The following is a 21,247-nucleotide window of genomic DNA, read 5'->3' on the forward strand; positions in this document are numbered from 1 at the left end:
GCTGATCACACCTCTCTCCTAGGGGTGCGCTGCAGGAGCAAAGAAGGATGGGAAAGGAGGTGGTAAATGACCGGGTGCTTTTCACCCGTGCGGCCGTGGCTTTAGGCCCGCCCCTCCCCCCACCTGGAGGCGTGGCAATTGCTGCGTGTTGGTGGGGAAGGGGTGAGACCTGCTTGTTCAAGAACCACCTGAGCAATTCCCATCAGGATAACTCCTGGAAACGAGTGTTTCAAAGGAGGGACCCGCCCCTCCCCCTCTTCTTAACCCGCGTGCCTCGGTGGCTAATAAGGGTGAACTGATTCCTATGGTGCTGAATCGCACCATCCCCGTGTTCACTCACTCCTGTGTCTTTGCATCTACTCTTGTCCCTGCCAGGTACTCCTAGCTCCTGTTGTCTGCTTGGCGACTCCTGTGCTGTCTTCAAGTCTTACTTTGAAAGGATCAGCTGCTTCTGGGAATCTTTGTTCTCCTCCTGCCCCAGGCAGAATTGGTTGCTCCCTTTTCTGTGCTTCTCATAACTCATCTATTATGGCATCTGTCCATCCACCCACCCACCCACCCATCCGTCCGTCTTCACTAAGAACCAGTAGTGTGTGTCTCTGACCATGGTGGACGCGTCCAAGTTTTGGACAAGTCCGGCTTTCCCTAGACCAGTGGTGGTTCATCTTTTGGGGTGGCGGCAGGAGGCGGTGGTCAAGGAACCCTCCGCCAGGAAAATGCACCTTGTGCCAGGAGTTGCTTCCCTCTTCACGGATCCCTGGTTGTGCCTGAAACCAGGCTGTGGACCCTACATGTGGTGGCTGCTGACACGGGCTGCTGATTCTTCTCTGGGAATGGGACTTGTTCCCCCAGCCCGTGGAAGCATGGCTGGAAGGCAGCCTTCAGCTGTCAGCCCTTTGGGGAGATTATCTTGATTGGAAGAAAACTGCCTCATCCAAGGTCACACCTCTTTCCAATGACAGATCAATGAGGACGTGCAAAGGCCCGAACCCCACCCCGCTTGAAGCTCAGCTTCTCCCTCTGCTGAACTGTCGCCTCCTTTCCACAGGTGTTTTTCCCAAGACCACTTTCTAAACAACATCTTACACGGGGATCGCCACCTCTGTGTCTACTTCCCAGGGAACCCAATGGATTTAAAAGCCCTGCAGAAGTTTCTCGAGGACAGCAACGGCATCTTAATGCCTTCTTTACCTCCAGCGGCTCTCACTGGGCAGGGCGTGTTGTAGGGGCTCCAGAAACATTTATTGAATGCACTTGAATGCATTTTCTCCTGCTTCCTCGTCTGTCCCTCTGTTGTCCCAGCAGGAGAGTTCTCGTCAGATACCTAAGAGAAACAGGTGGACCCACTGGCAGGATGCCAGCCGGACTAGGACTGTTTCTGGGGAAATATACTAGTTGCCAACGAAACTGGAAATAACCATGGGAACAGAAGTCAAGCTAATGGGTTGCTGTGAAGCAAGGTCAAAGCGGCCGGGCTGCTGTCAGGGCTGTGGGATTAGCGTGAAGGCTCAAGGGGATGGCTGGGGGGCTGGAGGCTGGCAGGGATGGGTGGTGGTGGTGGGGGGGGACAGCCTTTTCTTGCAGGGCCAACCATTAGAAGTTAGATTGTTCCTCGGAACCTGGAAAACCCCCCTTTTCCACGACTGGAAATTCCTTCACGGAACAAAAATCCACTGAGGGTCTCTGCTGTCCCAGGCCTTGCAGCAGGGAGGGTGACCTCAGAAGGCCGGGACTCCAATGCTTGCTCCTCTGCTCACTTGCTTTGTGTCACCCAGGTAAACTATGTCACATCTCCGTTGCTGACATTTGCTGAGTGGTTATCACTGTGCCCAGCATGTGCTAACTGCTTCACATATGCAATTTTATGTTCAAAACAGTTTTGTTAGAAGACAGATATACACACACACATATGTATATGTAAGCTATATTATTAACTAATAATATATATTATTCCATTTTTAAAGGAAATAGGCTCAGAGAGGGTCAGCAACATGCCTAAGACACACAGCTAATCTCAGGGCTTAGAGGAGATGTGACGCCAAGTTTGCTGAAGTCTGAGGTTGTGTTTTAATTTTTTTAATTTTTTGCTTTTTACCGCCACACCCGCAGCACAAGGAAGTTCCCAGGCTAGGGGTGGAATCGGAGCTGCAGCTGCCGGTCTCTGCCGTAACCACAGCAATGCTGGATCTCAGCCGCATCTGTGACCTACGCTGCATCTTGTGGCAATACTGGATCCCCTTAACCCACTGAGCGAGGCCAGGGATCAAATCCACATCACCATGAATACTAGTGGGGTTCTTAATCCGCTGAGCCACTATGGGAACTCCTGAGGCTGTGTTCTTAGGCACTTTTTTTTTTTAATGGCTGCACCTGCAGCACATGGATGTTCCCCGGCCAGGGATCGAATCTAAGCTGCAGCTGTGGCAACACCGGATCCTTTAGCCCACCGCACTGAGCCAGGGATGGAACTCACACCTCCTAGCTGTTGTAATAGGATTCTTAACCCACTGTGCCACAGCGGGAACTCCTCCGAGGCACTATTTTGCTAAACCTCTATGAGCTTAGTTTCCTCAGCTATGACACAGGTACAATCAACTCCTACAGCACTGGGTTCTTAGCGATTAAATGACTGACGCGCAAGGCCTAGGAGGTGCCCAGGGCACGTCCATTCTGTTCCCTCCCCATCTCCCTTGTCCCCCGCACCCCAACGCTTCCCTGGGCAGGGGGAATGGTGGCCCTGTTTGCCATCTCCCCAAGGACAAACGTCTCTATCCCAGGTCCGGCAGCGTCTGGCACACGGCCAGCACTCAGTGAACGCTGCAGAGCCGGATGGATGGTGGGGGCGTCCCCACCCTCGGCTCTGGACTGCAAACCGGGGACGCAGCTCAGTTCATCAATAGTCCGTGACGCAGAAAGCAGCGGTGAGTGCCACGGAGACAGTTCTCCTGGTGGCACGTAACTCTACTCTCGAGCCACTGGCAATTTTACGTTTTCCCCAGCAGAATGGAGCAGAAACAGATGGAGGTGATCCCCTGAGCCCTCCTGGCGGAGAAGGTACCAGAAGGAAGATGAAGGTATTCCAGGTCCAGCCCGATGTCTCAGGTTTCTCCCACCGGCAAACCCCAGCTCGTTCTTATCCCCACCAAGCCCCTGACTGCAGACATCCTTGTATATTGGGGGCATGAACCTCCCTTTCACCGTAGGCCCCCGGAGAGGCCAAGAGGCGGTGGGCACATAAGCACTTAAAACCCGAACCTGCAGGTCAGCTCTCCTCCCCTCCTCCCTCCTCAGCAGAAGCCCTGAAGCTGGAGGCTTCGTGGGGACAGATGCCACAGCCTTGGAGAGACAAGTCACATCCTCAGCTTCCTTCAACCTGTGCGAGCACCAAGTTGCCATGACGACGCTGCAGCCCTGAGATGCAATGGCTGCAGACAGCATGGGTGCTTCCAGGGCTCAAAGCTGAGGGTGATGCTGTCTGGCCCAGCAGGCCAGGCGACTGGGTGGGCTGGGTGGGGGAGGGGGAGAGGGAGCCCTCCTCTAGGATTGGCTGGTAATTGCCACTAAGTGAGGGGCTGTCACTGAACCCAACATGTGAGCGGTGGGGGCCCCTGGCTCCACACCCCATAATTACTGCACCAGACAGCACACTTGCTCCCTGTGCGGGGAGAGGTGGATGGAGGCGGAGAGCAGACAGGAAGCTCTCATCCACCTGAGCCAGCAGGGCTCTGGCAGCCTCTCCTGCCGCCCAAGCATCCTGCATCCCAAGCAGCCCCCTTCTTCTGGTCCTCCCCACGTCACCCGGCGTCGTGCGCCCTCTTCCTTAATCCTAGCTTCTGAGCTCACAGAACCCAAGGAGGGCAGAGGTACAGGAACCAGCGAAGATGCCACCTCAGGGGAGCCCTGGGTGTCACAGTGCCTGCAGAAATCTGCATTGTGAGGCTGAACTGGTGGCCGGAGACCTCGGTTCTCATCCCGCCTGAGTGCAGAGGCTCTGAGGACCTCAGGCTAGTCCCCGGCCCTCCTGGGCCTCAGTTTCCCCAGACACAGGATTGAGAGTGGGACGCAGTCATCCTGAAGAAAGCTACTGCGAGGGTTGGCGACGACGTAGAGCCAGCGGGCGGCCTCCTGGATTTGAGGGCCAGCTCTCAAGGAACACAGCCACGCCCTTCCGCTTCTCTGTCTCTGCCTGTGGCTGCTTTCCCGCTACAACAGCAGGCTTGAGTAGCTGCGACAGGGACTATATGGCTCCCAAATGGGAAATATTTACTATCTGGCCCTTTTCAGAGAAAGTTTGCTGACCTGTTTCTAAAGCACGAACACTCCCCTCGGCTTAGTGGACTGAGCAGACATGGCTCTGATCTGATTCGAACAGCTCCTAACGAGTCCCGTCTGGGTCTCCATCGGGACCCCTGCCTGGGCTTGGATGGTGGTGGCTGGTAGCGCAGGTTGGGGATCCGAAGTGTGGTGCGATGGCGCCACCTGCTGTGAGTGCCTAAAAGCTCCCGCAAGGCAGGGAGGCCAGGCCTCAGCCCCGCTGCACCTCAGCGCTGGGATCCCGCCGCTTCCCTCTCCATTTTATAAAGGACTGCAGTCTCCAGGGGCAGCGGGGGGACACATCCAAGGGGGTAAGCGAGGCCCAGGTCCCAGATCCACATCCCCTTCTTATAAGTTCCAAGGACAGGCGCGGAGGCACCCAGTCCTGGCTGTGCAGCCTGTTGTGGCCACTCATTTAGGGCTTCAGTTCCACGGCTGTTAGAAGGATTTTCCAAATCCATACATACATGACATTTACTCTGTTACCCATACTGACTCAGTCTTCAGAACAATTCCGAGGTAATTATCCACGTTTCACAGATGAAAAAACTGTGGTACAGAGAGGTTAAGTAATTTGCTTAAGGCCACACAGCTAGTGACAGAGTCAATGTTCAGATGAGGCTGTGAGAGCATCAAAGGCCCCAGAATGTGATACTCGGTACCTATTAAATTTTCCTGCCTGCAGGTGTGGAGGGGCCCCGAGAGGGCACTGGGGCTCCGTCACCTGAAGAAGGCCACGTGGGCAGGGAGGGAAGGGGAGAGGCCAGGCCCATGCCACCCCTCCCGCCCCCACACCTCCAGGCAAGGCAAGGCGGCCAGTGGACCGGAAACCCTTTATTTCCAAACTATAAATAGATCTGCTCTCTGGGAGCAGATCTCTGCTCTCCAGGTGACCAGGCCCCAGCGTCTCCATCCCCCATTTCTAACGTTCTGCAGTCCACACCCTGTCCCCTTAGCAACCCGTCAGAACTGCAAATCACCATCCTGGCGTCCGGGGCCTGGCGGGCGGCTGAGAACAGCCCACTCCCCTGGCCCGCTGTGACGCCAGCACAGCTCGGGCCCCTGCCCCGGGCAGCTCCGAGAGGCCGGCCCGGGGCTCACCCATTTGAGCAGCTCCCTACCCTGGTACCACCACCGCGCGGTCACGTGCTCTCCGAGGCCCAGCCCGGGAGGCGCCGGGCCCCCTGCTCCCCCGACAGGCTACTGGGTCCCGGAGCGGCCGAGGCGTGTTAAGGTTGGGGAGTGGCCTGCTTCTAAGCTGGTGCCCTGGCTGGTCACTGCTGCCCCTGGGCCACAAAGTACTCCTCCTCGTTGTCCTCCTCGTCCGGCTGGCTGGTCCGGAGCAGGAGCTCCAGGTCGGGGTTGGAGCCCAGCCCTTTCAGGGACTTAGGGGCGCCATCACCTGGGGACAAAAACAGCCAGGTTACAGACCCAGCAACGGGTCTTCTTGCTGGGCCCCACTGTGAGGGTGTGCTGAGACACCCAGGCCCCCACCCACCTCCTGGAGACGACCCCTGTGGCTTTAAGGAGTGGCGGTGGCAGAATCACCAGGCAAACTTCCTGAGTTAGAGGAACAGCTAGTACAGAGGCAGCTGGACTGTGCAGACAGTCGCCAGACTGGAACTGCTCTGGGAAGTCGAGAGCCAGCCTCCCGGGGGGCTGGGTGAACGGGAAGGCAGACTGTCATCAGGAGTCGGGCCTCCGTGGGGACAGGGGGAGGCTGTCATCAGGAGTCGGGCCTCCGTGGGGGCAGGGGGGCAGCTTGGTTACCTCGGGCGTGCAGGGCTTTGAGGGCCACGTGCAGGGATATCCCCGAGAGGCAGAGGGCGAAGCCCAGCCAGTTCAGGAGGCTGATCTGATCGCCCAGCAGATGAGCTGCCAACAGCAAAGTGCAGACTTCCTGCGGGCAGAGAGGCCGGAAGGGGTCATGCTCAGCAGGGGGAGGTGGCCCCCTGGCAAGCAGGGTTGGGGGGGGGACGGGCACCGGTGTGCCCACAGGGTGGGGCCAGACCTGCCAAAACTCCCACGGACCCCCACCTCGACTCTGCCAGGCAAAGGGGAAAGCTCCCCTGGGCTCGGGGACCCAGGCCTGCCTGTGACACGTTCCTCCCTCCATGACACTGAGGTGCAGCAGGGGAGCTGCTTTTCACAGAATTCTGAGAGGATTAAGAGGCAAGCCACATGTTGGGCTGGGAGCAATGTTGTCAAGCCCACCGCTGTGTCCAGAGGATGGAAGGACAGCTGCCCTTCCAGAAGACACCTGAGGATGAAGAGCCCTCTGCTACCACGAGGGAATGCAGTCACACTGGGCTCTAATGGACACACATTGGTCACGGGGTTCTTGGTCCACACTGGCTACAAATGGGACCAGTCCTCATTCTGAGAAAGATAACTTATGGCTCATTTTTTGGTTGGCAAGACCCTTGGGGAGCCCTGTGCTTCTGGTTTTAGGCCACATGCCTCTAGTACCAATTTCTGCCCAGTCCACGGCCCTGGAGCAGGAAGGAGTGAGAGATGGTGAGAAGCGAGGGCAAGTGTGCTGCTAGGCAGCAGTAAAGGCAGGACTGGCAAACACAAGGCACGCATGATACAAGCATCCCTTACTGTGCTTGTGGCAGACATTGCCAATCAATCCCAGAACCCTATACTGTCGAGTATGGCTCAATTCTGGCTTCTGGCCAAGGCCCGATGATCCGAGCTGGGATTCGTGGTAAAATGTAAATGTGTCGCAGGCCCAGTGGGGTCAGACCTGGCTTTGAGCCCCAGCTTGGCCACCTCCCAGCTGTGTGTCCTTGGGTATGAGCACCTCTTCATGCCCATGTCCCTGTCTGTGGAGCAGGGATGGCCACCCCCACCTCACAGGGCTGCGCTAATGACAGAGGCAGCGCAGGCAAGGGCACAGCACAGCATGCAGCACCCTGGCAAGGCACTTCCGTCTTCTCTGCAGGGCTCTGGGGAGCAGGAGCTGGGACACCCTCAGGGGGCTCCCCCCCAAGACAGGATTGGGGTCACCCCCAGACTGTACCTTAAAAATGCCGGCAATGGAGAGAGTGAGGCTGGAGGTTCTGGAGACCAGGAGGAACTCGGAGAAGCCCAAACCAAAGGCGAGAATCCCGCCAAGGAAGAGGCTCCCCAGAACCCGCAGGAGCAGCCCGGTGTCCTGGAAACGGAAGATTTTCTCAGATGTGGACAAATGGAGACCTGAAAGCAATGGGGGGAGAGAGCGGGAGGCCAAGTCCTGGGTGTGCCCGCCTGGGCGGCCTCACCCTACCCGGGCGACCAAAGTCTGCCTCTGCTGCACCACCGCACAGAGGACCTGCCACCTGTCTGAGGCCCTGAGGGCAGGGACACGCAGATGGCCTGGGACTTGGGGAAATCAGGGAGGCAGTGACGGCTGCCAGAGAGCCCTGGGGCGATACAAGCCGGAGATCCCAACCGGGAGAGACGGGGAGGTGCTTCGGAGCCTCCAGGCTGACATGGTCGGTCAGGGCTGGCCCCAGCAGAGGCAACCGGGGTTGACCTCCCCGTCTTCAGCAGGGGGTGGGGGAGGGTGACGTCACGTGGCCTTGGCAGCTGTGACACCCAGTGGGCCAAAGAGAGGCGGGGCAGCCCACCATGTGAGGCCGGCCAGTGCCCCAGGCCACAGGACGACCGCCTTAAATTGCAGGTGGGCCACCCATAAACAGGGACGGAACTCTATCCTTACAAACCTTGGCCATTTAATCGGGGTGGTGCTATTACGTAGCTGTGGGGTTTGGCCGAGACACGTCCCCTTTCTGGACCAGTTTCCCTGCTGATAAAATGAAAGGGTTGGGACTAGACAGGACGGTATAATTTGATGACTAGTTTTCAAAAATGAACACCCCCAACAAAGACAGGGCAGGACCACAGTCCCCTCTTCCAGAGACACTCGCAAGGCAGCCACACAGCAAGGTGGGCTTAGACTTTCAGAGTGTTCCTAGCCCTCCAACACCGCGCATCTGAGAGAATGGGTCTTTTTTTTTTTTTTGCTTTTTTAGAGCCCCACCCTTGGCATATGGAAGGGTTCGAATTGGAGCTACAACTGCCAGTCTACACCATAGCCACAGTGACATGGGATCCAAGCTGCATCTGGGATCTATACCACTGCTCATGGCAACTCTGGATCCTTAACCCACCGAGTGAGGCCAGAGATTGAACCTACGTCCTCATGGATACTAGTCGGGTTTGTTACCGCTGAGCCACAATGGGAACTGTGAGAAGGGGTCTTTGGGTTCCTCCCTGCAGGAAAGCCCCTGGGGGAGCAGCAGGTGTACAGGTCAGCCCTGGACGAGGAACAGTGGACACGTGTGGGAGTGGGAGGCTGGCCGGGGACTTGGAGATTTTGGAGGGAAGCGCCAAAGAAATGCAGAGTGACAGTCCCCGCCGGGCAAACGGCCTCCCGATGTAGGCCATCTTGTCTGGTGCTGGGCTCAGCAGTGCTGCAGAGGCAGAGGCTTCGGCAAATTGAAGGGAATTCGGGGAAGAGCAACATAAGTAATGAAGGCGCTTGGGGGATTAATTTACCAGAAAAGATTAAAGGAGCTAAATCCATGCAGCTTTGCTAAGTGATGACTACCAGGGGCTTGCGGATGAGGGTTTGCAGAGATGGGGAATGGTGTAAACACCGGGAAGGGGGGGAGAGCGTGGCGTTCCGTGCAGGGGGCACAAGGAAGGAATGGAGAGATTTTAAAAAGGAATGAAAAAATGAGGCTGCAGAACAGAAGTTTCCTGGACAACGGGGCTGCGGAATAATTTTCTCAGAAAGGTTTGAGATGCTTCACTGCTTGAAACTTAAATGGATGTGGGACAGAATTCTCTGTAATGACCCCGAGGGCAGAAGGGACTCTGGGAAGAAGGATAAACAGGAGACAAAGACTAACTCCAAAACACGGGGGAAAGGACGGCGATGGCTCACCCCCACCCCTGCCTGGGAAACTCTCCCTGCCTCCTCCCTGGGGATGACAGCAGAAGGGAACTGCTCACGGGCCAGGCTCCTGAGTGCCACCCCCACCTCTGTCCTCGAGGCGCTGGAAATGCACACCAATCCCACACACACCTCCCCACGCCTGGACCTCCTATTCTCACTTCCTGGGATGCCCGCCCCCATCAGGGTGTCAAAATCCCATCGATTCTCCGCAATGCAGTCTGGGAAGCCTGCCTTTCCCCCCACCACCCTGGCATGAGGTTTGGGAGGAGGGACTCCGAAGCCAGATGCTGGATCCACATTCAGCTCGTTTATGAACCGGGGGACCTTGGGCGAGGCCACCTCTACTTCTCTCCGCCTCAGTTTCTTTTGCCTATGAAATGGGGCGGTCATAGCACGGGCGCATGGGGCTTGGCGGGCAGGGGGGAGGGCGGTATTGAAGGAGTTACAGTGTTTACAACGATGAGAACAGCTCTGGCATAGAGCTCTCTGCATTCACCGTTATGACCGCCTCCTGTGTTTCACATGCATTTTCCATGTAGCATTGATCACGCTGGAGTCTAGCCATTTGGTTTAAGTGTCAGCTCCCAAACCAGGCACCGCCTGGGAAGGGACTGCCATATCTGATCTCAGCAACCTTTGCAGCTTCCAGTGACAGGCTTGGAGCAGGGCGGGGGACCCGCTGCACCGAGGTGCCCCGAGGTGGAGGACCCCACGTACCTTCAAATACAGCAAAGAGAGGGAACAGCCCCAGAAACATGAGTGGCTGCAGGTGGAACATGGTGTCGATGGGGTTCTGGAGCCCTGTAGGAGGCGACACGGGTGAGCTGTCGGGCTGGCCCGGCCGGTCTCCGACCTGCCTGGCGTCTGGGCCCCTCACTCACCAAGTTCCGCCTTTTGCAGGAGCATCTGGGTGAGGGTCCAGCGAATGCCGCCGATGAACGAGGCACCCAGCACCAAGGCAAAGCCCTCGACGTTGAACTGCGTGGACTTGTAGGTGAACATGAAGAGGCCTCCGGCGATGAGGAGAACCACCAAGACCAGCGCCGCTCGCTGAAAGGACGGGAAACCGCTGCCGCCAACCCGGGGTTGGGGGGCGGGGGCCTCACGTTCATCGTGTCTGGAGCTTGGGGGTCAGCAGCCATCTCAGCTGCCCCTGGGGCAAGACATCCTTCTGCCCAGGGGTCCTGGATAGCCCCTTCCCACTGATGTATCAGGACTGACATCCAGCTGGCATGGACCCGACCTCCCGAAGCACTATGGTGCTTTCTCACAGCTGTCCTAGGTCCCCACGTGGCCCTGGAGGCGCCCCCAACCAGCAAACAAAGGCCTCTTGCTGCACAGCAGGAAGCCTCCAGGACCCGCTGCCCCAGCCCTCGTCCCTGACCCCGTCTCCTGTGCTCAGTGCTCCTGCCACACCAGCTTCTAAATAGTCTCAGTAGGGCCCTGTCTGGGTCCTTCCTCGGTGAGTTACTGCCACCTGCGCTGGGCTTGTTCCCTCCATCACATGCTGTGACCAGCCACTGCTCAGATTCCTCTCTTTATTCTTAGCATTGGTGGGAGGAGGAGGGACGCAAGGAGAGCTAGGCCTCACCAGCTCCTCCAGCTTGAAGATCAGAGAGAAGATCAGGATGAAGAGGACAGCCGAGGACTTGGTCATTGTGTACCTGGAAGGGAAAATTACCCACGATGCACTGCTGGAGCCCGCGCGCCCAACCACTGCCAAGAGAGGCGCCCACGGCACAATCAGTGGGCTGGAAAGGGCCGGGGGGGAGACCCCTGACTTTCCTGAGGGCAGCAGGGTAACCAGGATACAAAAGACCAAAGGAAGGCAGCCCAGGTCTTCTGGGTTGATAGGTGACCTTTCATCGCAAGAAATCTCTGACTAAGAGGCCTCTGATTATTACCAGGGAACAAAAGCTGCAGGTCTGACATTGAGCTTAGAGCCCCATTATTCACCTACCCTGGCGGGTGGGGGCAGGAGAAGCGGGGAAAAGAGAAGGCAGAGACTGTGCTCGCTGAAGCGCAGAATCAGCTGGAAGAAATAGCTGCCACCTGCCCCCACCCCCGCCCCGTGCCCCTCTGTCCCCTGCCCTGTCACAATGCTGGCTGAGCCCCGGGCTTGCCTGGGCCTCCTGGCAGGGAGGCACAGCGTCCCCTCTGTGCCAGCTTTCTGCAGAGGCCGTGACTTCCAGGAGAGCTGCTGGGAGCCAGGGGGGCGGAGCGAGCAAGGGCCCATCCTAGACCCGCCCCCTGGCCCCTTGGCCCCTTGGCCGGGTAGCTGTGTGCCTGAGCCCCAAGGCAGGTGGCAGGCGGGCGGCACCGGTACTCACAGCGAGACGGTGATATAGAGGAAGCTCCAGTTGGACAAGCCCACGTCGAGCGCTGTCGCCAGTGCTGTGGAGACATGGGGCACCCGTGGGACCACAGCCAGGCCAGGCCGGAACAGATGTGCCAGCGGCGCACACACTTCTCTGAGGTGCCTGAGTGTCCCGTTCTGGCCTGGATGCCCTGGCTCTCTCTGGGGCTGATGAGCCCTCCTTTCTACCCAGTTAACTCTTGGCCGTGCCTGCAGCATGCGAAAGTTCCCTGGGCCAGGGATCAAACCTGTGCCAAGGCAGGGACAGTGGTGGATCCTTAACCCGTTGAGCCACCAGGGGACTCCTCCACCCAGTTACTGGAGGGTTAACCCCAGACTTCCCAAAAGGGGAGGGGGCTGCTCCAGCACGAGGGCAGGTGGCAGTCTACTCTGAATGGCTGGGACCTGTGTGGTCCCCACTTGTTGACAGTTTTGAATGTCCCCCGGGAGAGGGGAGGGGCGTTAACCTGATCTTGCCGAGCCCTTACTGGCAAACTCTTCAGAATGGCTCCCACCTGCCTCAGAATGAAACACATGCTCGCTGCTCGCTGCTGCTCTCGGAGGACCCGGTCCTCCAGGATCTGACCCTGGACCCCTCTCAGTTCGCCTTTCTTCTCACCTCCTCTCAGCATCTGGGGCACTTTCAGACCTACCCCCCCACCATGCCCCTGGCACCACACTCTCCCAGCGCCTCCCCCCACGGCAACTCAGGTGTGCCACTTCCCTCCCAATCTCCCCAGCATCCCCTTGCACACGAGGGCAGGGACTAGGCTCTGCTCACTGCCATCTCCAGGCTGTGGTGCCCGCTCAGGGCACGTGCATGCACAAGGGTGAGGGAACTGCTAGCTGAGGCGCAGCAGAGCCTCTGGGGCGCTGGGGGTGGAGGGAGGAAGTGGGAGGGAGGATGGGAGGGAGTCAGGGGTGGAGGTGGGGGTGGGAGCGCAAGGGGGAGGGCCTAAGCTTCAAGCCCGCAAGCTTCCTTTCTGGGCCTCTGGCTTTCCTTTCAGGATCCGGCCCCCTCCACCCTGGGGCCAGCCGCCTGTGGGCACATACCTGTGGGAGCTACTCTTCTGAGGTAGTCGGTCCAGCTGAGCACCACGCGGGCCCTGTGGCTGGAGCATTGAACCAGGGCCCGCGACAGGGCGGAGAACAGGAAGATCACGGCCAGGTGCAGCATCGTCATGAACAGGGGGAAGTGGAAGCTCTGCGGGCAGCCGGAGCACGAGGGCGCCTTTACAGCCCGCCAGCTCCCGAGGGCTCCCCACCTCCACCGGCCGGAGGAGTGAGGAGGGCTCGGCAGCGTATGAGGGGCCTTGACCCATATTACACTCGCCCCACCGCTGGAGGTCACGCAGGCAGCAGCAGGCCTAGCTTGGTGCCACCTCTGTCACTTCAACAGGCCCCCAAGCTGCCTGCTCTGGCCCCTCCCAGGCAGTACCTGCATGGCCCGAGCAGCTCATTACCAGGCCAGGCCTGTGCTGCCTCAGGCCCCCGAGGGTCCCCAGCTCCTCTTCGGTGGCTCCCCCTTTCCTGATCTCCCCTCCATCCAAATATTTAAGGGCCGTCCCCTCACTGGCGTGACCGGCTTCCAGTCTGCTTAGGTGAGGCCCGTGCCTTCCTGCTGGTCAATATCGGGGGGCGTTGTGGCCATGGCGGCGCCCCCGCCCCGGGGCCTGGGCCCTGCGAGGTCCCCGCGGTACCTTGGTCAGCCACTTGTTGTAGAAGGTGATGCCGATGGAGAAGCAGTAGTAGAGAAGGACCAGCCCCAGCGTCAACACCGCCCTCCACAGGAAGGCCACGTCGAGGGCCCACCTCCCCATCCGCGGAAGCGGCAGCTCCCCAGCTCTGGTCCGTGGGGGCGGCGCCTCTCCTGAAGACGGCCGGCCAAGCTGGGCCCACGACTCTCAACAGGAAAGTCTCCCGGCTGGCGCGCTCTCGGCCTCCATGATCCAGGACTGTCTGCTGAGCCCCAGGCACTGTCCTCACCTAAGGGGCTGGTGGCCTGAGCCGACCCGCTCCATGATCCACTGCATACACGGTTCGCCGGACCCCAGGGCTGAGGCTGGAAAGATGGAAAGGCCGGTTCGGTGGCTCTGGCAACGGGGAGGGGGGGACCCCCCCCGGACTTGTCACTCCCCAGCCCTGCTCCTGAGCAGAGCGGGCAGGACCCCCGGAAGGAGCCCGCCCCGCCTCTGGCCCAGAGGCTCACAGCTCCCCATCATGGCCACTCTCCTGTCACCTCAAGCTGTTCTCCATGAATTTCCACCAAAGTGACCTTTTAAAAATGTAAATCTGATCATGTTGGATCAGCCTGCAGCCCTTCCTTCGGTATTTCCAGGGCTCTTAAGATAAAGACCAAAAACCCTTCTGGCAGCTAAGAAGTCCTGTCCAGCCCCGCTGGAGGGCTTTCCTTTCCCCAAACACACCCGCCCTTTCCTGCTGCTGGAGGGAGCCCAGCCTTCATTCTTTCCTCTTATCTTCGGCTCAAACGTCCTTTCCTCAGGGAGCACGGCCCCTTGATGGGTCCCCCTGAGATACGGCCTGCTCCCCTACTTTTCCTCCATGGCACTTGTGCAAGACCTGATGATCTGAGCACCGGCTGGGTCCCCCGGGAGGCTGTGGGCTCCACGCAGACAGGAGCCCCAGCGGCCACGTTAGCTTACAGCCACCTGGCGCCCTGGTCGTTCCCCGTATGGTGTGACGGCGCAATGCAAGAGAGAGGGCACGTGATTTTCAGGAGACTGATTTGGTCTTTAGACGTTGAAAATGAACCAGAAAACCCACACCTCCTCTGCCAGCACCTCTAACAGCCACTCCCATAGGGGCGGTGCCTGCCTGAGGGTCTGGCCAGAGGAAACCAAGGAAACCACTCCCTGCCTCCTGGTCGACCCAGCCCAGCCTGATGAGTGGGGCACGTGGGCTCTGGGGGACCAGGAGGAGCCGGGTCCTGTGTTACCCACACGCTACTTCATCTGTGCGTCCCTCCTCCCCCCATCTCCTCCTCTGAGCCCTTCCCACCCAGCTGAAATGCCACCTCCTTCTGGAAGCCTTCCTAGAACCATCTGATCAGACAGAGCCTGCTCCCCCACCCCCAGTCCTTCCTGAAGGGAGAAATGACATCCAGTTCTGTACTCTGGAACCGGCTTATCATGTCCCCTCCCCCAAGGCAAACTGGGAGCAGGCACCAAGCTTTGCCTGAAGGACACCCTAGGCTGGGGTTCTCTTCGGGGACGCTGGAGCCCTGTGGTGTTTGGGGCGGGGGGGGGGACTCTCCTAGCTTTCAGTGAGTGGGGACTCCAGGGGGAGAGACCACAAAACTAAGAATTGTTCTGCATCCTGCATAAGTTCAACATTCACACTGGCGAAAGATCTAATTATAATGTCCTGCATCCAGAACCCAACTCTATTTCCCCTGTTAACACAGAGCAAATTCTCCATGGTTCTACCAGGCATGCAAGTGTCTAAGAACACCACGTACACTCAGGGGAGGTTGAACTGTTTTTGATAAAACAGTACCACGAGTTCCCGGCTGGGGAAAACTACATCACGTACGGCCATGGTTTGCCAGCTGCCAGCACAACCGGGTTGCAGCTGCAGGCCTCTGCATGGTGGCTTTCACGCTCCCAGAGGTTCTATGAGAGGTGAAAGCACGGACGGTTTCACAGTTGCTTCTAGGACTGGGCTGCCCAGGAACTCACATACTGAAACGCATTTTATTTTACTATCAATTACTTTCCTTTTATTTCTCTTCTCTATTATGGCTAAGGCATCATCAATTTTTTTTTTAATTCTGTGTGTAGATCGTTTTTATTCACCATAAATTTCATCTGAGGATAATAAAGCGGGGGTTGTTAAGGAAATATCTGTCGTTAAAAAGAGGGTGCTGCTTCCAGTGGGCTGAGAACTGCTGTGCTAGGTGGTCTCAGGCGGTCCCCTTCCTTGAAATGCAAGCTCACATCTCCTTGAAGTGGCTCCCTCCCTCTGACCTCCCCATCGGCTCCAGAAGAATATGCACTGCCTCCTTATCCTTTCTGCTTCGATGTCTAGCATCAGGCACCTTGGACCAAACCTGTTCAGGACTGACTCCTGTTTCCCAGGACTCATCCACCCTCTGTCCAAATCTTCCCACTTCAGCCAGCAGCACCAACATCTGGTTGCTCCGGCCAGGATTTTTTTGGGGGTGTGTGTGTGGGGGGGATACATCCTTGGCATGTGGAAGTTCCTGGGCCAGGGATCAAAGATGAGCCACAGCAGTGACAACATGAGATCCTTAATTGCTAGGCCACCAGGGAACTCCCAGAAATCTTGTCCTCATCCTTGACTCCTCTCTTTTCCTTGGCCCACATTCAATCAGCAAATACTGCCTGCTCTATCTTAAAAAAAAAAAAAAAAAAAAAAAATCCCATACAGGGTCCCATCTCCTGACCGCCACCACTAGGCTCTGAATCACCATGGTCCCCCCCCCACCCCAAACACACACACACAACGCACTGGTCTCCTCTGTGGTTCTCTCTGCTGCCTGCACCTCCACATCAGACTCCTGCTCACACAGCTAGAGTGGAGCACATGGGCACCAAATCCACATCTAAGAGAACTCCAGGCCCGTGCACCTTCCTCTCTACAAACATTTCTCAGCTTTGGAATGACTGACACTTGGGGCCAGATCATCTTCTTTGGGGAGATGGCCTGTCCTGTGCATTGGAGGATGTTCCACTGCATCCCCAGGTCTCTCCACCCTTGATGCCTGGAGCATCCCTTCCGCCTCATCCCAAGTTGTGACAACCAACAATGTCTGCTAAATTTCACCTGGGGGACAAATCTGCTCCCTATTAAGTCTGACTGCTGACATCCCATGGGCAACCCCAGGGCATGCCGGCGCTAAGACTGCTGTCCCCTTCCAAGCTCCCAAGCTGGGGCAGTCTGCATCCTCCTGGGAATCGCCTTCTGGCGCCTTCTTGCTTTTGGTGCGGTTCCTGCTCCATCACTGCCATGCTGTCCCTCCACTGTTCAAATCCTACCCTTCCTTCCAGGAACCAGTCCAGGTCCCCTCACTGCAGGGAGTCCCCATGACGACGGGAGCCCCCAAGGAGCACCTTCTCAAAGTTAACAAGCCTTCTAATTGGTATCCCTACTTCCTCTTCGCCCTCTATGGTCTGGAGTTCACAGTTCAGCGGGAGGGATGGCTTCAGCACAGAAAACAGACCAGGCCCTCACTGGCCCAAGAGGAAGGCCTCCTACCCTCTGGCCTCTGCCCACATCTGCAACCTCATTCTTCCCTCCCCTCCTTTCTGCCACGCTGGCCCCTGGTCCAACACAAGCCTGTGTGCTTCCTTGCATGTGCTGTTCCCTCTGCCCAGTACACTCTTCCACCGACCTTTGCTTGGCTGAACCTCCAGGGGTGTGGGTAGGGGACCCTCCTAATCCTCGTGGCACCTCCCACTGCCTGACGTTTCCTCATTTGCCTACGTGATTACTGTTCATCTCCAACTCCCACCCCACGGCGGGATGCGGCCTCTCCAAGGGCAGGGCTGGCTCGGCGTGATGCCTGCCTGGGTCACGTCTCGGGTGCTCGGGAAATGCCGGGGGGTGGAGGGAGAGCGGAGCGCGCGCGGAGCCTCGGGCTCCTCCAAGACGGGGACACCGAGGCCCGGGAGGGGCAGGTCCCCGGTGGGCCCCAAGCTGTGGCACGCGTTGCCAGACTGGGACCCCGCTCCCAGTCCTGCCCGGGTCCCCCCTCCCACCGACCCCGGGAGCGCGCCGAAGGCCCGCCGCGCGCCCACTCACCTCGTAGCGGGCGCTTGGGATTCCTCCTCCCGGAAGTGCGAGGCCGAGCGCCGCCACCCGCCCGGGGAACTTCTGCCGGAAGCCGCCGAGGGCGGGGCGGGGCGGGGATGGGGGCGGGGCGGGGGCGGGGCCGAGGGCGCTCTGCGGAGACCCCGTGCAGCGCGCCCTCGCTCTGCTTCACGGGTTGCTCCCGGCGCCCCGCGCCGAGCAGGGTCTTGGGCTGTGGTTGTTTGTCTCCTGGGTTCCACCGGGGTCTCGGCCTGGAGCCCCGGTGCCTCCTGCAGACCCCTGCGCACCTCTGGCAGCCAGAAAACCGTCAGCTGCTTACAAATTAAGTATTTACTTTCTCCAAGCTAGTGCTGGGCAACCATGGAAACACTAAGCTCTCTCCTGGGCTTTTTCTTCTGGGAGCTCAAGCCAGCTGGGGAGTGATGTTAGGGGCTTTAAATATTAGGACTTAGAAGATCCATGAGAGGTAATAAATAATAAACATTAAACATTTTCTGAATGCCTGAACCTTTAAAGAATGATCTCAATTTCAGTGAGTCGGAGAGCATCCCAGACTGAGGAAATAAGGAGGCCAGAAGAAGACTGGAGCCTGGCTTGGAGCCCACTTGTTTATAAAAAAAACCATGGTTGGAAAAGTAACCAAGGGGCAGGTTGCAATGAGCCCAAAAATGCCAGTAGGGAGTTGGGATCCTCCTCATCTTGCAGGATGGATTAAAAGGCCGAGAGCATATGGAGAGAGGGAAACATTTGGAGGCTAGGGCAGGCTAGGGTTGCAGATTGAGGCCCAGTTTGGGACTTTTTGCCTCCTAGATCTGTAGCTCTAAGGCTGGCTGCAAACAGGAGTCCTTGCAATGGACTCAGCTGGGCTCCCTGGCCTCGCTGAACAGAAGGATGGAGGCCAGAGTGTCAAAGCAGTTCATTATGCAAGCCGCTGCTGCCCAGCCCCACCAGCTGGCATCACGCAGGCATTCGCTCATTCAGCACTTACCATCACCTACAATGGCACCCAGGCTCTGGGCTTTATTCAGCCCCCAAGGCTGCATGCACTTGCTGTGCCTTTTGAAAGTGCTGATTCTCAGCCTCTTCTCCCTCAGAGGCAGGATGCAGTATCTACATCACCGTCCTCATTCTAGCCTCCCAGCTACCAAGGCTGAGGTTTGGAGCTACGGCGTAAAACACCAGCTGGTAGGCTGGGCACCAAGCATCGGCAACACACAGGGTGAAGAACTTGCCTTTTCTGTAAGGCATGAGGACTGGAGCTGTTCCTGGCTGTGTCCCTGGCAGGAAGAAGAGGGAGGACATGTCCACGCGGGTGTAGAGTATGCCTTTTCCTGCTGTACCCGGCAGGCTTGAGCAGAAAGCACTTTGTCTTGGTGTGACAGTCTGTGGCATCATTAACCAGCAGGGGTGTGTGTGTGTACCCGCGTGCACGCAGGCATGAGCTTGGTGGGGGCAGAGTCCTTGAAGAGGAGGAAGGGACTCTTGGAAGGGACTCTTGACGGCTCCAGTTGGAGCTCGCTAACATCTCCCAGACACACTGCAATGAAGCCTTGTCAAGGTGAAAGCTCCCTTGGGCAGGGAGCAAGTACAGAGAAAGAGCTGTTAATAGGAACGAGTTTGTACATGAAAGAGTATTTATTGAAAACATGGTTACTGACAGGAAGCTCCCAGCCACTCAGGTTACAATCTTAGCCCACAACTGGAAGTGTTACCTTTTTGTTTTTTGGCCTCCCATTTTATTTTCCCTCCAACATTCCATCCTAGGATAGGTAGATCTTATATAAATATATATACACGTCTGTATAAGTATGGCCTATAGTAAAGAAAATATATAGTACCCTCTTCATTGGGCAGTACCCACCATGCCAGGCTACCAATACTGAATGCCCCTGTGTTTACACGTGGCCAAGGAGAGAGGCTGTGCGTGTGGTTTACAAGCGCTGCAGCACCAGGGAAGGCCCACTGGCACAGCTGTGGCCTTGCCTGGCCCCAGCCGGCTCCCTGAAATCAAAGCCAATGGGAGGAACCACAGCGCTGGGCCAGAGAGGAAGGACAGGCAAGCCTCCTGAGTCTGGAAGGCCAAAGGGAAGCAAACGGGAAGGCTGCCATTCAGGTTAGGGGGCGATTTCTCCCCGAAGAAGGAAAAGACAAAGGGGGGGACGTGGAATCTAGTGACCTCACCTCAGTCTGGGCCGAGGCCACATCTAGGCTTTCCCTGTAGAGTCCCTTGAGACTAAGAGGGTGGGACTTAGCCTGCTTGTCTCTGACTTGCCAGGATGAGCGACTGAGGCCTTGTAGGGAGAAATGTCCATCTGCCCACCCAACTGTGTGAGCAGGAGGATCCGGTGGCTCTGGAGACCAGAGATGTCAGAGCCAGACCTCGGCGGCGGCAGCAGCAGCAGCAGCAGCGGCAGCAGCATGATGGCCTTGGACGAGGCCAGGATGAGCCCTCACGAAGACGGCAAAAGCAGGGGCAAGGCATCTACTACGCAAAGGCCGAGGCCTCCACTTAGATCTGAGACACAGGCACGGGCTCCCAAAGGCAGCCTCCCCATGGCTCTCAACACGCTCAGCACATGTGTCCTCTGCAGGCAGCCTGTCCTGGGCCAGCTCTGGCCCACATGGAGAGCCAGCTGACTGGCGAGCGGGCTCAGTTAGAAAAGGTGAGTGGCTGTTCTTAACTCCAGCTCAAGAAGCAGTTTCTTGGCCTGGAAGGCAAGGGCGTGTGCTGTTCATTCCTCACGGCCCGATCCCAAGCTCCACGGTGACGGGGCGGGCAGAGCACCCGCCTTCACGACTCAGAGTGGACAGGGACCAAGAGGAAGCTCTGGGTGGTCCGAGGTGGGTTTGAGGAGTGACTGGCATTGACTGGCCACCACAGTCACTACAGATTCTGTACAAGCAAAAGACAAGGCACCAGACTGTGAATGTTTCTCCTGGGCCCCAAGTCCCTTGCTGGGTGCCGCTGACTCTGGCTCTGGCCTCAGCCGTAGTGATAGACGAAGTCATAGCTGCTGGGCTCCTTGGGCACCGGCGGAGGGGCCTCGGGGATCTGGATATTCTCCAGGTCCAGCAGCCGCAGCTTCATCTCCATGCTTAGCAGGGTGTCCAGGTCACTCTTGGTCAGCTCGCTGGACATGTCCTTCCCCAGAAGGGCACTGAGGCCATCGATCCAGATGCAGTACTGTGGGGAGCAAGTTGCAAAATGTCACCTGGTGGCCCCTGGTCAATGGGAGGTCCTGCCAAGGTCCCTTTCCTAAGAGGGCTCACGCCGTCTCTTGGGGCCTACTCGGTGCAGGCAAGGCTGATCTGGGATGACAGCAAAGATGAACTGGGAGGTGAGAGAGACCTTTCGGTTTTTCTAAGAGGTTTACATTTAAACTCCCTGAGACAATTTGAAATGGGATTTTAATTTTTTTAATTTAAAAAAACTTTTTTAGCCACATTCGCAGCAAGCAGAAGTTCCTAGGCCAGGGATCGAACCTGCACCGTATCATTGACCTGAGCCACAGCAGTAACGACGCTGGCTCCTTAACCCACTGAGCCACCAGGGAATTCCGAAGTGTGATTTTTAAAAAGGGAATGAATGCAAAATAAGAGCTACCAACAGGGATACCAAGTATCTGAAACTACCCGAGAAATTTGTAATAGTGGGCAGAAAATACATATTAGGTGAAAAAAGCAGGACACAAAAGAAATTACTGCAGTCTCAATTTTGTTTTCAAAAAAGTAAATGAAAACAAACAAAAAAAACCCCCAAAACCCAATAAAACTCAATAGATGTTAAAAATAAGTGCTAGAAAAGTTGAACTTGAGGGTCTCATGATAAGAGGAAA

The 21,247-nt window shown here is 57.4% G+C and overlaps 2 protein-coding genes across 14 annotated transcripts in view; both read right to left on the reverse strand.

The window, feature by feature from the left end:
• On the reverse strand, positions 4,775–17,494 carry SLC35C2 (solute carrier family 35, member C2). Of its 3 annotated transcripts, none has more exon segments than NM_001185159.1 (10): positions 4,775–5,716; positions 6,085–6,214; positions 7,340–7,515; positions 9,980–10,063; positions 10,144–10,312; positions 10,854–10,926; positions 11,593–11,656; positions 12,672–12,822; positions 13,319–13,680; positions 17,403–17,445. In NM_001185159.1, coding segments are annotated over 9 exon segments (1,095 nt in total). In that variant the 5' UTR covers positions 13,439–13,680; positions 17,403–17,445; the 3' UTR covers positions 4,775–5,588.
• The window catches only part of ELMO2 (engulfment and cell motility 2), a 40,974-nt gene continuing 38,751 nt past the window's right edge, over positions 19,025–21,247 (reverse strand). For 6 of the 11 annotated variants that reach the window (XM_021078301.1, XM_021078302.1, XM_021078303.1 and 3 more), the window contains one exon: positions 19,258–20,595. In XM_021078301.1, coding sequence (XP_020933960.1) covers positions 20,395–20,595 — 201 coding nt within the window. In that variant the 3' untranslated portion in view covers positions 19,258–20,394. Of the gene's footprint in view, positions 20,596–21,247 lie in introns of all 11 variants that reach the window. The other 5 variants (XM_021078309.1, XM_021078307.1, XM_021078308.1 and 2 more) reach the window with 2 other exon arrangements.

This window comes from Sus scrofa, chromosome 17, assembly GCF_000003025.6.
Source record: "Sus scrofa isolate TJ Tabasco breed Duroc chromosome 17, Sscrofa11.1, whole genome shotgun sequence".
Lineage (NCBI taxonomy): Eukaryota > Metazoa > Chordata > Mammalia > Artiodactyla > Suidae > Sus > Sus scrofa.